Source organism: Gymnoscopelus microlampas (genome assembly GCF_963454915.1).
Source record: "Gymnoscopelus microlampas genome assembly, chromosome: 3".
Taxonomy (NCBI): domain Eukaryota; kingdom Metazoa; phylum Chordata; class Actinopteri; order Myctophiformes; family Myctophidae; genus Gymnoscopelus; species Gymnoscopelus microlampas.
This window is the reverse complement of record NC_139940.1, coordinates 23,177,358-23,193,502: the sequence shown is the minus strand read 5'-3', so window position 1 is coordinate 23,193,502 and position 16,145 is coordinate 23,177,358. Positions and strand designations below refer to the sequence as shown.

At 40.5% G+C, this 16,145-nt stretch overlaps 1 protein-coding gene across 3 annotated transcripts in view; it reads left to right on the top strand.

Moving 5' to 3' along the window:
* plcl2 (phospholipase C like 2) overlaps nt 1-15,887 on the top strand; it is a 40,989-nt gene extending 25,102 nt beyond the window's left edge. For 2 of the 3 annotated variants that reach the window (XM_084053091.1, XM_084053090.1), the window contains exons 5-7: nt 1,704-1,779; nt 9,911-10,020; nt 12,227-15,887. In XM_084053091.1, coding sequence (XP_083909217.1) covers nt 1,704-1,779; nt 9,911-10,020; nt 12,227-12,433 — 393 coding nt within the window. In that variant the 3' untranslated portion in view covers nt 12,434-15,887. The remainder of the gene's footprint in view (nt 1-1,703; nt 1,780-9,910; nt 10,021-12,226) is intronic. The other variant, XR_014600503.1, reaches the window with a different exon arrangement.
* The last annotated feature ends 258 nt before the right edge of the window (nt 15,888-16,145 follow it).

Sequence of the window (16,145 nt, the reverse complement as noted above, 5' to 3'; positions counted from 1 at the left end):
TGATTTTGGAGCATAAATACATTACCCATCCCCCAAACACTGTCAACAAAGGCAAGACTAAACCAATTCATGTTGGTCCCTCCCCCAGAATCAGGCCACCCTTGCCGTCAAGGTTAATTGACCCACACGGTGAAGTGATGTCGTACAAGTTAGCTATAGAAACCGGATGTGCAGATGTCACCATTTCTACTTTTGAAAATGTCACACACACAATAGATGCCCATGTTGCCCATACCTAAATCCACCATTGCATTTTTTTCTGCTCTATTTCTTCTCAATCTCTTTCTGGATAGCCGTCATGGCATGGGCACAGTGTCACTGTCCCTATTCATTCATTTATTTTTTGTTTTTGTTTTGTTTTCAACTGTTCTCCTCCTGTCTTCTTTCTTGGCAGCTGAGCATGGCAGAGTGCTCAGATGACCTTGTGCTGCATTTAACTCACTTAGTCAATTACACCCAACACAAGTCAATTACACCCCCACTACATACATTAAGGCCCTTGTAACCAACTGCCACAATAGAAATTGCACAGCTATATCATCTCACACCGAGTCATCACACTCTGTAAATGGGTAGGTAGAAAAAGAATGTCCTATTTTTACTCCATTTATGATCTCAGTAAAATGAAGTGCCCGAAAAGGCAATAAAAAGGATCCATATTGTGTGTCAGACCTGTGTCTATGTCACCCAGTAATGCTGTGGTGTATTTACCAGTATCTGTAATGGCAAACATATGCATCATTAACTTACTGAAGCACCACTGTGCCTTTCCCCATGGGAGGGAACCAAGGAGGTTTTTGGGTGGCCAGATAGTGTGTGTAGGTTTATGAGGGAGACAGTATTTAACTTGCACATGGATTCCCAAATCCTTTCTGTTTGTGCTATGGGGCACCATGAGAGTTCAACCAGTAGGCAGATCAGCAGAGTTTGTGCTCTCAGTAAAGACTGAGAATTATGGTAGGATGAGCGTTCCACAGCTATAATTCCACTTACTAGAAGAAAAGTGCAACAGTGTCCACATGATGTGACCAGCTCAGGTCCTCGCCAATGTGAATCCAGAGGAACCTGAAGCTGCCCACTGTCCTCTGCAGCCATGGGCAAGCTCCCTAGTGGCCATATTCTGGGTCAATAATGCAGAGTGTACAAATGACCTGTATATGCAAATTGAAATGGGGTAAAGTAGCCTGTTCAAAGGCCAGACCCATGAGCAATATTTGTGCCAAGTTTAGAGTCAACTGAATAACTGGTGTGCTGTGCGAACACAAACAGGGCTCTCCAATTCTAAATGTAAGATAAGCTGGTTAACAAGGCTTCATTTGAGTTGCTCTTGTCATAAAAACGTAAAAAGCCTTGATTAACTGCTTCTAAAACTGACATGCTTTGAAGGCCAAACATCAGGACTGGAGATTGGAGGTGTACCCCTGTGACAGCAATGCACTATAGCTTTTAAAACGAGACAGGCTTATAATAAACTTGGTCTGAATTGCTCTGGTTCCTTTCCTCCCTTCCCTCCAATTCTGGCCAAATGAATGTGCTCTGACTGTCTGGCGCACTGCTCTGCCTGTAATAAAAGCTTGTTCTTCTGTGCATTAAGAGGATGCAGACACTTGGCCAACAGATGTAGATAGCTCTCTGGAATATTGTAGGCTTCAAGTTTAGTTAAAACACAAGCAAGGGCTCACAGTTTTGCTGTCTCTTTCTAGATCATCCAGACCAGCAAGACTCTACTGGAGAATTACGAAGGGGTCTATGAGAGAATTCTACAGACCCAGAAAGCAGGTAAGAACTGATAAAAAGGGAGATCAAATAAATGTGATGCAATGCGAGAATCTCTGATTGATTGATTGATTGAATACTTTAATAGTCCGAAATGTAAACGGCACAGAGTACACAACATTTAACACAAAAAAGTCCTGGGGACTTGTTTCCTTTGTGGTCCTATGTATTTAATTCATTAACATAGCATAGTCATAGAATATTAACATGTTAATACATGTCATCAACAAATACAAATAACTATATGTACAAAGGAGAAATGGATCAACGTGATGGGAAATCAAACCTGGTCTTTTTTCAGGCCAGTTTTGAAAGAAACCAGTGATTTACATCTTTTAATGGATGATGTCAGGGCACTCAAAATTGTGGTGGTGGCAGCGTAGTAGAATGAGAATTTTCTGAGATAATTTTGGGGCTGCGCACTCTATGCAACGAAGCTCCAAAACCGCTATCTGATCTGATTTTGGTAAAAAAAATGAGTTAAACGCCACAATATCCCTTACTTCCTGTCAGGTCAAGTCTAAATTGAAAGAAATGCACCTGAACTCTAATTAAAAGGGTTGCTGTAGGGTTTGAAGAGTGGTTGGGTGGGAAGTAAACTTCCAGGAATGGAGGGATACAATTTCAAAGACAACAGACACCAGTCCATCCATCCAGCAAACACCCAAACAAGGCACAGTTGAATCAAGCCAATTCAATAAAAAAAGAGAATATTTCATTTGAGAAATGAAAGGATTTAAAAGTGTTTCCTCTTCCCTTCTTAAAGGGAAAAAAAAAGATTTAGGTGCAATCCTTACATTTAAAAGTACACACTGCCATATATTCTGTGTATTTAGAATGACGCTTTATAGCTTGACGCTATAAATTGTATTGTGTAAGCCTGCCCCCACCATGCACTTGCACCATGCTATGTCTGGTGACAGAAATTGAAAGGAACATCTTCACCCAACCTACACTGTAATGTACATTCACAGCTCCAGGGTAACTTTAGCTCATGTTTACCATGATGTGTGTGTAATGCTTCTATGTCCAGTCATGTGAAGGGGAGCTCTGGGAGAGTGGCCCTCTGACATACAATAATTTGTTTACTAAATGTGGTCAGGCCCAAAATGTATGCATTCAGAGCCATGAGGAAATGACCCCAGCACCGCCTGATTGGCAGCTCATCAGTATAGTCTCTACCAGAATAAAAGATGCGCACGCATTTGTACTTGGACGAAAGGGTAACCATACTTGGATGGAACATTTTCTGTATTACTTCATACATAATGTATGTGTTGCTCTTTAACCCTTTAAGACCTGAGGCGATTCTTAAAAATGTTTTCTAAATCCTAACAGTTTTTTGAAAAAAATCCCCAAAAAATGTTTTCAAGATTTTTCAAAAATAGCAGATCTACAAGCTCATAGTGCGGCACTCGGTGCCGCGCTATGAGCTTGTATATCTGCTATTTTTGAATAGCCAAAGAAATCTAAAGTGACACAGATGCGTTCCAGGTATTAATGGGTTAAACATAGGAAAGTAGAGCCCATAACTACGGATGGGTACCAAGAACCGGTGCTATTTTGGTACTGTCCTAATTGTTTTGTTTTGCCTAAACACTGATCGTTAATGACTTGTCAATTATTTGTGTCAATAGTTTGTACAGGGCCAGACTTTAAATGCAAATTAGAGCAGTGAGTGAATGACAGCTGGTAGATCTGATGATGCGTTTGTTATTTTCTTTTTGTAAAATATGTAAGTTATAGCCAATATGCCACTTCACAGTCATTCAGTAAGGAATATCCAGCCTTTGGCCTGGCAGAGATATCGATGTATTAAGCAGTATCATTATTTATAGACCCTAACGATACCCATCCCTACCCATAACCAATAATATTTAATTTAAAAAAAAGTGTCTACACTTATGAATAAGAAGACATTCAGTTTAGTGATAAAAGCACCAAGAGGGTAAGTGCCACAGTCACCGTAAGCATCCACGCCTTGGAAGGAACTCAGCATGTCAAACATGGCTCCCAAATCCTGCAACGCTGTGTTGTCTTTGGGAATTGATAAGTTATTATCCAGGCATACAATTTTGCCCAAGATTATCCAACTGAAGGCCGGTGTAGATATTGTTTCTTTCATATGGTAATCAGTCTAAATTCACAAATGTTGTCCTAAATAGGTCTGATGGCTAGTGCTAGACTGTCAAGTCTTTGTTGGGACTGCAGCTCTCTGCCATGTCAAACATCAATCCCGACTAAATAAAACACACACACAACATAAACACAAAACTAGACCACATGTGTTTCCTAATGTTACAGCGCTGCTTTTCAGAGCTTTTGGTCACAAGCAAGTATAGTGGTGTATGTGCATCTGTACTTGTTGCGAACGCAGCGGAAGGAGGCGCGAAGGCGCGCCTCCGCGCAAGTGGAGCATACTATGAAAACGTGCTGTCTTTGTGTCTCTGTCTGTCTGTGTGCAGTATGTGTGCAGCCACACCCCCATGTGACTCACGCTCTCATTGGCTGCCCCCCTGTGACTCATGCTGTCATTGCCTGCATGCACTACAGTGTGGCTGAAATTCGCCTGTGACCCTGGCTGACTAAATACACTCCTCTGAGAAAAATATAGCAGCGACAGTCAAAAAAAACACATCTACAAGCATCTACACGAGTTCATCTATTGGGATATCTAAGAATTCCATGTCATTTCTGCATATTTCAGGCCGGATGGCAAGTTGAAAACGCCGTTGTTTGAGAACAGTTTGCCCCAAAACATTCCTTTCTATTCTTATTGCTCTTTTCCAGATGCGTTCGCTTCCCGCGTTCGCGCGTCTTACTTGTGTACGTTGTGAGTGTGCGTGTGTCAGAGCATGTGAGCGGTGGAGCTGGAGTGGTGCGGGGTGATTTTTAACGAAGCAGGGAGCGGGTTTATAAAAAGGTAGGAGCAAACTCGGAGCAAGGACTCGGAGCAAGGCCACTGCATGCCACTCCGGTCGGGTTCCGCGCACCATGTTTGAGAATGTCTGCACACAAAGAAATCCTCAACACTGCAGCAGAAGTGCAGAGTGCACGTGCCTGAAAAAGATTTCATTCACATTTCTCTGTAAGTTACGTTCACGCCTATTGTAGGATTTGTAGAAAAACACATGTAGCTCGGATTTCTGAGCCTGCTTGCTCCGGCCTGAGCGGAGCAAGCAGTCCGCAAATCAAGGTGAGCGATGTAGCGGGAGGGAATCAAGATAGTGAGCGTGACAAAAGCCCCCTGGAGCGTGGAGCGGCATTTCCCCCTGCTCAGCTCCGCTCACATGCTCTGGCGTGTGTGTGTGTGTTTGTGTGTCTTTGTGTATGCTTACATCTCTGAGATTGTGTACATAAACATATATCTGTCTTCACACATCTGTTGGGTAGAAAGTAGGTCAATACAAACTCTCTTCCCCCTTTACTGAGAGTATAGCATTTCAGCAGCAACTAAAGTTGTGAATAATCCATCAAACTAGCCCAGCCAGATCCTACTGTACCTTCAAAAAGCCAGGGGGCATCGATGACCAAAATCGGTAATCCTAATTAGATGCATTAGTTACCTCACCTGACACCGTACAGGTTCCCATTTGAAATCATTTCAAAATTGACCCACAGCTGTTACTTGAACATGGCGTGTATAAATTAATTTAACAAAAAAAGCAGTGTTCATTTTGTCGACTAAAACTATGACGAAAACTAAATAAAAACAAGGCTATGAGGACTAAAACTATGACCAAATATACTGACAATTTCGTCAACAAATAAAACTGATTTGGTGTCACACTCCGAAAATGTATATTTTCGCACACAGCTATATTTTTGGCACACAGCTAAATATAAATCAGGCATTACAATGCCTTCAAGGCCTGCCAAAACATTTTTTGTTGACTAAATCAACTAGATTTCGCTGACTAAAAGCTTACATTTAGTCAACTAAAACTAGAACATTTCAAATAAAAAATGGAATTGTATTCATTTACTGTCAAAATGAACGGTGCAAAAAAAAAAAAAAAGACCCGGTCTGCACAGGTCTACCCAAACCCAAAATACCCAACAATTCCTTAGACTCCTACCGTCCTACGGGTTTGGATCTGTGTTTTATTATGGACCATTGGGTCCCGGGTCTGTATAATTACAGTTATCTAATACCCGAGTAGATTTGATAAGACCTATACTCGATGCTGATCAGAGAGAAAACCATGAAGTGCTGCATGAGGATTAAGCTGACCTAGGATCAGATTACTGCAGCACAAAATAAGGTGGGGGAAAGGTTTAGCTGAGCATGATTCAAAAACTAGAAGACAACAACCCAATTAAACTCAGTGTTCTAAATCTAGGACATGTAGAGGGTGCCCAGTCTGCCCAATACAGTTTAGTCTGGTAGGAAGATACATTTTTGTAATCCTCAAGGTGTCTAGTAGGCAAATTCCCAACTTAAAATATTTTCAGCTGTTTTTGCAGCCATCTTGTATTTCCTGTGAACATTGAAAAAGGTGTTACCATATCATGTACATGTGAATTTGCTTGGTAGGCTACCCTTAATTATTCACTGACTGCATCCGAGCTCATTATCTATTAAAGCCATGGGGGATCCAAAGACTTCATAACTGATGTCATGTCATTGTCCATTACATGTGTCTTATTACATTTTGTCAAAGGTCAGAGCGTAAGCCTTTACCTTACAGTCTTCATGTGGCAGCATGAGCTCACAAAGAATTGAGTTTGAATTGCCTTGCTCAAAATGAGCTTTCCCCATCTGCCAGACTCCATTAAATGTTGCTAGGCAACCTCTGCTGAGTGTTGTGTGTACGAGTGCTGTGTACCGTCCTCAGCACAGTCATGCTTCACGTGCATGGCAGTGGCACCCTCTGTAGTCACAGAACAACCACCCAACGGGAAAGGCCTAGATCAGTTGTTCGTGGGAACATTTAGTACATTTTTCTGCATTGTGCATTACATCAAAGCAACAGCGAGAGATTTGCATCATCCCATAGCTGTGAGAAGATCTGTCAGATTTATTGGTCACACAGCATCTCATCACCCATTCCCCTTGATCCTGTTAAATGATCAAAGCTAATGAGGGAACCATCTTCCTGGGTCAGTGTTTCTACTCAGCTGACGTCCCAAAGACAGCCTGGACCCACGTGAGAGACTTAAACGTATTGCTGTGGCAACAACATTACAGTATGCGTTATCAGTAGGGTTGCAACAGTTAATCAAACTAATCGAGTATACAAAATATAATCTATTAATAATCAATCCCTATTTTGGTCATGTACAAACATAGGTGAAATGTTTGAAATAAATAAATATATATATTTTTCAAAATATGTCTTATTTTTGCATGACACTGTTTACTGTTCTGCGTTGAAATATTAAATAAGTGGTTAACCCATTAATACCTGGAACTGTGTCATTTTTAGATTTGAGCTAAAAAGCATTACTTTACACTTTGGGCTATTCAAAAATAGCAGATATACAAGCTCGTAGCGCGGCACCGAGTGCCGTGCTACGAGCTTGTAGATCTGCTATTTTTGAAAAATCGTGAAAATGTGTGCAAATCTTTGAATATATATATTTTTAAAGCGAACATTTTTAACTCAAATCTTTGCTTCTGGGGGTCCCTGGAACAAAATATTTTGATGGGGGTCCGCAGCCAAATACATATAATTTTGGGGGTCCTTGACATGAAAAAGATTGAGCACCACTGATATAGAAACATACTGTACATTTTTCAGAAAACTGTTGAGATTTAGGAGATATGTAGAATCGGCTTCAGGTCTCAATGGGTTAATTGATTCGTTGATATATAAAGAATGCCTTTGCACTTCTCGATTATTTGATTAATCGAAAACGTAATCCATTGAATAATCACTCCGAAGATAATCAATAGTTGCAGTCCCAGTTATCAGGCTAGTTTCTTTTTGCCAAGCATACACCTCAGTGACCAGAAAGTTTTCCTCGTTGTGACATCACAAGCAACGCATCCCTGACGTTGACGTCAAACGCGTCATGCGGAGCCAAACGGCAGAGAGCAGAGGAGGCGGGAAAGAAGCTCCTGAGGAGACAAATCCCTCCTCTGTTCTGAGGCTTGATGCTAATCCACAGTGAAAGAACGTCACGTCTCTCTGCCCACGCCGCTCCTCTCCTCCTTTCGCGCTTTATTTCTCTCTCTTCTGTTCCCTTCTCACCACGTCATCCTTTCTTAGTCTCTTCCCTTAGCTTTCCTCCCTCTCCTTCTCTTTGTCTATCGCGACTCACTCACTCACTCCCTCTCTCTCTCTAACTTTCTTTCTTTCTCTCTCTCTCTTTCTTTCTTTCTCTGTCTTTCTTAGTTAAGTTATTGTATTTTCTTCATCAGGCCCAGATTCCATTCCATCCACATCCCTTGGATTAACCACAATTTTGGGCTTGTCATCATAGGTGAAAATACAAATGAAGCATTCGAACAAACACACACACACACACACAGCAGATCTGCAACCTCACGTCGCAGCGTGACACGTTGTGAACTTGTAGATCGGCTATTTTCAGAATAATCTAGAATTCTTTAGTTGTTTAGTCAGTGGTTAAACTGCTAATGAAACGGAATCCAGGGCAATTCTGGCTTCCTTGCCCTGCCTTACATATACATTTTCCACTTGAAACAGAATATTGAGGTGGGATTTAACGACGGGAGGGATTGACATAGGACTGACTTACGGCATATGACACAATTTTTGTTTTCAATAATTAACGTTTCTTATCGTCATAGTATAGTTACACGGACAATAAGTATAGACTGTTGGAATGGCATTCCCTGTCAAAGAAAGAAAATATTCTGCATACTATAAATTCCAGCCACCTGGGCCTTTAACCATGGCATTATTGTTAAGGGAAATAAAGATTATGGGGACTAGCAATTGACAACACACCACTGTGTGACTAGTAGTGTAAAATCTGTATTTTAGTGACTGATTATTTTGATTATGAGTGCTGGATGGTGTTATGATGCTACAACAGTGGGTGTATGGATAATATGTATGTATAGACTACCAACAGTGAATATAATGAGTAAATATAAAATGTATCCCCTATAGATAGATGTTATGTAACTTATGTCCTAAGTGTATCGGTCACCCCAGACACATACTAAAACCTCCTGAAACATCCATTTAAATTTAATGTCTACCTGTTAAGTGCTCGTTTAAGAACTAGTATGACGCATTTTACCCTCTATAATGAACATTAAGCAGCTTTCTGAAGTGCATGCTTTACTTTGTGTGGAATTTAAATGTCAATAAGAATCTTTAAAGACTGGTTAAAAGACGCTTTATCCATCACTTGGCAAAATTCTGATTTTTTTGTTTTCCAATATGATTGCTGTTACTCTGATCTGTCATCTGTAATAGTGACTTATGCCTTCCACAAGATGAGAGAAAATGGGGAAGGTGCCTCTGAAAACCAAAATAGATTGTCATCCATCTCACTAGGAAAGATGTATTTGTCTCCTAAATTAATTTACGGTAGAAATGTGTGACTGATGTAGTGGTTCTCATTACATATGATGATCCGTGCAAGTCAAAGTCATGGCCCAAAGATGAAAACAATGCAATCTGATTATAGCAGAGCAGCTAGATGTCCTCCAATCAAAGTAGGGCTGCAACTATTGATTATCTTCTTAGGGATTATTTTATTGATTACTTATATTTGTTTAGAATTGACTAAATTGATTGGTCTAATAAAGTATTTAAGCCCCATATATTAAAATGCCTAAATCTACAAGCTCACAAAGCACCGCATTGTGATGCGTTGCCGTTGTGAGTTTGTAGATCTGCTATTTTCGGAATGTTTAAAAAACGATTTGATTTTATGTGATAATCAATTAAATTGATTTGTTTGATTTACTGCTGCACCCTAAGTTAAAAATCACATCTGATATCGCTTGATACTTGAGAAGACATTGTGAAATGTTGACTCAGGGTTCCTCAAAGCACTTCACTGCACATCAAGACAGGCACATGCTCATATTTTCCTTGACCCGGCTCACCTCACAATGGGACTTCTGTTTCCACAAATCACCCGGAACACTCGCCGTGAAAACCGACATGACCCTTTTGCCCTGTTCCTGTCTCTCTCTCTCTCTCAGCGATGGAGTTCCACGAAAACCTGCACGACATGGCGGTGAAGGAGGGCCTGAAGGGCCGCAAGTTGCACAAGGCTGTGGAGAGCTTCACCTGGAATATCACTATACTCAAGGTGAGGAGGACTGCTCACACAGTCAAGTCCTGAGAGTACAAATGCAACGAAATGTTTACTCTCCACGTGTAAGCAACATGGTCTCGGCTTTCTCACAATCAAATTGAATTATAGTTATGAAAAGGTTTCCCAGTGCAAGTATACCCTTTAAGTAAACCCGAAGAGATTTAAGTAAGGTTAATTCCAAAGTGTCCCTCAGACTAGTCGGAAAGACACGAGTCAAAACGATGCTTAACAGAGAGAACGGAAGTGGGATGTATTGCTGCACTGAAATGCACTGAGCATTATACTGTTTGAATTACAATAGTCTACACACACTCTTTTGTAAATAAATACGTGTATTCTAGAACCTGACACTCTTTTGTAAATAAATACATAAATGTATTCTAGAACCTGACAGACTATGTAAAACAAATAAGACTAGCTGTTATTTGCCTATCGACAAATCAATGACAAGGATTTTAGCCAATCAATTTTCAATTCAATATAAAGGACCTTTTTGGCATGAGAAAACGTTTACATTTTCAAAGCAAGTGTCATGTAAAAACAATCAAAACTAACAAATTATGTACAGAAATGTGTAAACGGAGCTGTGTCCCATTGCAACTTAGAAAAACTAGCTCACAAAACCACAGAAATGTTCATTTGCTCTTAGAAATAGTTTGTATTTAAAGGTAGTTGCTATGTTCATATGTAAAGTAGTACGTCCGAGATTAACTCTGACATACACTATCATCTCGGACAATCATCTGCCCCTTCAAATGGTTTGACATTCCCCTCCACTCTCCCTTTAAACACCACTCCCCTTCCAATGTTCTAATACAATTATGTTTTTAACCATTTTGTAAATTGTGGTTTCACTTAGTGAAGCATAATAGACAGTTTTGTTTATGGTTAGAAATAACAGGAAAATGCATGTCAAGTAAGGTAACAGGCTCATTTTATTTACTGTTGCGTGTAGTCGCGAGGCAGACCGCTGATGCTTACTGTTTTGCATGGTCACCCCCCAAAGGCCCATTCTGAGCCAGGAAAAACCCTCTAGAGTGATGCAAATGAATATCATCAAACAACACAAAGTGGGTAATGAAAATAATATGGTGTCTGTTTACTGAATAAGATATCCCAAAGTCAACTGATAATTATTTATTTTCTTTTGGCTCAGTCTAGTTCTGGCAGGAACACTACAATCAATGCAGTCTTAAAAAACACTCAAAGCCAGATTTATGTATCATGCCTTTCAATTCAACCCCCAATGCCAACACAGCGGATAATTATTAATGAATGACCGCTGCCTTCTGCATTCTTATTAAGATGACATCACGAGTCGTGATCAGCTATAATTCATATTTGATGTCTCCAGGCGGTTGAGTTAAGCCAGGAGAGGAGAGTGTGTGGCATTGCTGCATAATTCATTGTGAATTGCATTTTCCCTCTTCTCATAATATGGAACTGTAACTACAGTACCAGCCAGCTTCACATACTGTAGACAGCATTATTGTGAACATGTTTGATACTGCATAGTGAAAGAAAGTAAACAATGTTTTTTATTAGTAATGAATCACAGATACTCAATAGAATCTCCTCTTAAAAAATGTGTTTACATCATGTTTGTATGAACATCATCAAAAAACATGATTCTCGTCTCAAAATCTGTCTTAATGTCCTAAGTGGGCTCCCAAAGTTCAGAACACTCGTAAACATATCAATTCTACCATGCAGGCCTCAAAGCTCAACTTTCCATAACATTACCTAAAAATGGAATGCAGATTTTGAATGTGAGATGCCAAAGTGTATTCCTATGATGTCAAATGTTTAGTTACGTTTCATCAGGCACGGCACGGGTGTACACTTAGGCATTACATGGGGAGAAATACACAGAAAACATGGGGCATTTTTACTCTGCAGGAGGCTAGCTGTCTATAATATAGTCGGTCTGTGTGTGTCCGTCTGTCTGTCTGTGCTTGTCTGGAGCTAATCTCACAAACCACTGGACGGATCAGCACATTTTGTATGCACATTGCCAGTAGGCCAAAGCATAATTTTATAGTTTTTCCCACATACGTTTTATTTCCCACACTATATACGTATAACATCAGAACAATGTAATTAGGTTCAAAATCAACAACGTGTCCCGTTAAACCACAGATAAGCCTGTCATCTCTCATCAAGGCCATGTATTTTATGTGATTCACCTCTTCCAATTAAGGGCCAGGCAGACCTGCTGAAGCACGCCAGGAGCGAAGTTCAGGAGAACCTCAAGCAGATCCACTATGCTGCACTCACCTGTAGCCTGTGCAAAGGTGGTCCGACCGGGTCATCCTCCGGCTCCACCGAATCTAAGAACCGACGCAGTCTGGAGGCCATCCCAGAGAAGGCCACAGCAGAGGATGAACTCACTGATGAGGACAACTGAAAACCAGCTTTCCTCACTTTTTGCTGCTCTGTTTGCCTTCATCCTCTTGCAGTTACACTATAACCCAGTGGTTCTCGAACTTTTTTATTTCGATGGCCCCACAGTTTGGTATGTACAGTATTGGGCCACGGACCCCCATAACTCAGAGAGTGTACAAATGGACCCTAGAATTTAACTGGGGAACCACCTGGTACCCCACTTTGAGAACCACTGGTATAACCCATCCAATCTAAATCCCAAGCTCAAAACCCCAACGCCCCTAACATAGCACACACAGTGCTGCTTTCCCAAGCATTCATTCTACTGGCACCAGTGCTTTTCCCATATTCTACAGTACAGCTTCTTGGACAGATAGATACCTTTATTGAACCCGTGGGGGAAATTCAGTCACCCAGAGGCAGCACAGCACTAAACCTCAGAGACTCACTACTTTTGTATCAAGTTCAAATGTCCTCTGCATTCCATACACACCCTTCCATTCCATACTCAATCTCTGCAACTAGTTACCCCACAAAGATACTTTATACCAGTAGTGGTGCATAGTTCTACACAGCTCTACACAGCGCTTGAAAGTTAAGTGCATTGATTTAAACTTTTTTCAGGTAAAGGTTTGGTAATTGTACTAAAGAAAACTGTTTTTCAAGACACATACAGTATTCGACCGCACATTTTATTTTCTGTTGTCATCCTTCTGTCTCACACATTGTGATATCTGTTATCACAAAGAATAATCTGGGATTCTTGTGGATATGACAACTCTTCATATACTGTATCTACCACAGTGCCATATATACAATGCATATATATATACATATATATGTAGAGTTCCCATTGCTTTCTCCGAACATAAACCTCTAGCCCTAATCCTCACAGCTCCAGTATAGCTGACTGTAGCCATGCACTTAATCTTTCACCCGTCTCTTCATTGTTCTCGGTGAGCTGGGTGAGCGCCAAGTGAACTCGACTTGCAGCCACAGGAAAGTCTTAAGGCAGAGTGACCTGCTGTTCAGAGGACAAAGCACTTCTACATGGTGGACGTGGGTGTTGCCCCAGGAGACAATTAAAAAGAAAGAGGGGGAGGGGACATTGGACTTGGTCAAAGGATTTCTAAAAAGCACAATTTTACAAAAGGGTTTCTGACCAATCGGAAACCGGAGCTGTGAATGTAATAGGAAGGAGTGGGAAATGAGCGGGAAAATAAAAGAAGGAACGGGGGACGGGAGAGAAAAATGAATGAATGAGACGATGTTCTTGTCTGCCAAAATAGTATAATATACTGTGTGTGTATATATGGAGATTTCTGTTACTTTTTTCTCACCATGCATCATTTTATTATTGTATACTTAATGAAAATAAGATTTATTTTGTAAAAGATATATATGGCTTGTCCAAAACAAACAAAAAAAACAAAAAAAGCTATTTGTCTGTACAGAGCTAATATTTAGAAGGTGCCACTACTAAGTGACCATTGAACTTTCCCACTGGAGAGTTCCTTTGTTTAGACAGAGGGACAACTACAGAATGTAAATTCCAGCATGTGTGTGGTCCACGCAGACTGATACAGTGGTGCTCAACCTTTTCTGGAGCAGGGCCCACTTGACTATGTCGAAAGCATTGGCCGCCCACACGTCTGAACACTTCAGTGATCAGATGGGTGGGCGCGTGCATTTTCAGAGCATGTTTATTTTTATGATCAATCGATTGGGCACCGGCTTCGATCAATGGAGCTAACGTAGTATACTTTTTAAGTTCCTATTTATCCGTATCACGATAAACTCATTTTCTTCAAGGTTTTAAAGAAAAAATACCATGAAATGTTTTTAACATAATTTTTTAGATATGTTAGAATATCCTTTTTCTTTTGCCAATTATTTGGGGGCCCACTTGCAATATCCTCACGGCCCAACAGTGGGTCCCGGCCCATGGGTTGAGAACCACTGGTCTAACAGAAATCACAACCAGCAGCTGTTTGCCATGGAAGCACACATGGAGTTAATCACATGGAAACATCATATCTTTTATATTCTGCTTGTACTCGTCACTCTGTGTGTGTAATTTATTCACGTTTACATCATCGTCGGATGAATAAAGCCCAATTCATACATCATCGTACCATGGAGTCGCACGCCGAATATAGCCAATCTACAAGCTTGCGACGCGTTGAGATCTATTTCCGTCATAACAAAAAAATGGCACTAGTTTTTGGGCATTGATCCTTTAATTTCAGGGTGCCAAAAGGGTCTGCAACCACTAAACATTGATATGTTGTTTTCAGGTCTGCAGCAGCGGTACTGTGTATTTCCACTGGCTTCGGATGCTGTCAATGCACTGAATGGGAGATTATCACGTTTAAACGTAACGTAAAGACTATTGATTGGTCTAAGTAGCTGCGATACTGATCTACCGACGGGGCTCAGTAGGTGTTTTGTCTTCATTCTGTGGGTTGATGAAAGTTGGGGCAAACGCTCACCCCAAAACACGATTTACGATTCTGTGCCTGTCGGTACATAACTCGGACGGCGCTGAGTCGGCTCAAGCGAACTTCGCAACGTTCGGCACGGCAACTGGCTTGCTTTAGCTCGCTCGCTGGTGCCTCTCGTGGCTCAAGTTCGCTTGAGACGGCTCGTCTCCGTCGCGGTCCAAAACACGTACTGAGCCCCGTCGGTAGGTCAGTATCTCACCTACTTAGACCAATCAATAGTCTGATTAAACGTGATGTCCCATTCAGTGCATTGACAGCATCCGAAATGGATGGTATTTCAATATTCCTACAAGAGATGAGCAGTAGACAGTTTTCTACATTGTCGTAATGCTGTAGTGACATGGTTAAGCTACATGAACTGTTCCACTGAGCTTTGAGACATGCACAGTACAATCCTCAATGTTCATTTAACTCTTGAGTGTACAATTGTATCCAAATGACATTTGTATGAGAAAATGGATAAACTAACACTGAGGAATTTACGGTGTGGGTTCACTGAAGCAGTCCCAGCTACTAATTTAACGACGGTGGTCATTTGGAAATGATTGTGCAATTCGTGCCTGTTGTGAAGATATTACGAGGAAGGTGATTATCTCTGAGTGGTTTGATGAGTCACCTCCAAGTTTACAGCTACTCGATTCATTAATTTTCCTTAATTTGTAGAAGATATTAAGCATGAATATAAAAAGCCATTTTTCACTTTTAATCTATTTTCTTACGAAACAAATGTGCTCAAATTAAATCTCATGTGTACACCAATGGTGGACAAAGTACTAACTCAATCCTAGCTCTTGAGCCAAAGTGTAGATACTTCGGGTCAAATAGTACATGTGAAAGTACTGGAATACTTGCTTTAAAAAATACTTAAGTATTCAAAAGTACATTCTTTTAAAAATACAAATTACAAAGTATATTTTCAATGCATTCCTGTTTGTAGATTGGCTATTTTCACAATAAATAAAAAATAAGGCATATGTGGTTAATTCATAATGTATTTTGTAAGTTTGGGTCCTGGGGGTGCCAGAAATGCAGTGGAGTCAAATGTACAATATTTGTATTTGAAATGTAGTGGAAGTCATAAGGTTCCAAAAACACAAATATTCAAGTTAGATATATATTTTTTTTACTTAATACAGTACTCAAGTAAATGTACTACGTTACTGTCCACCACTGGTGTACTGTACCCCCAGTGTCACCACTGAATTCCATCCTCATCATGGGTATGACAAA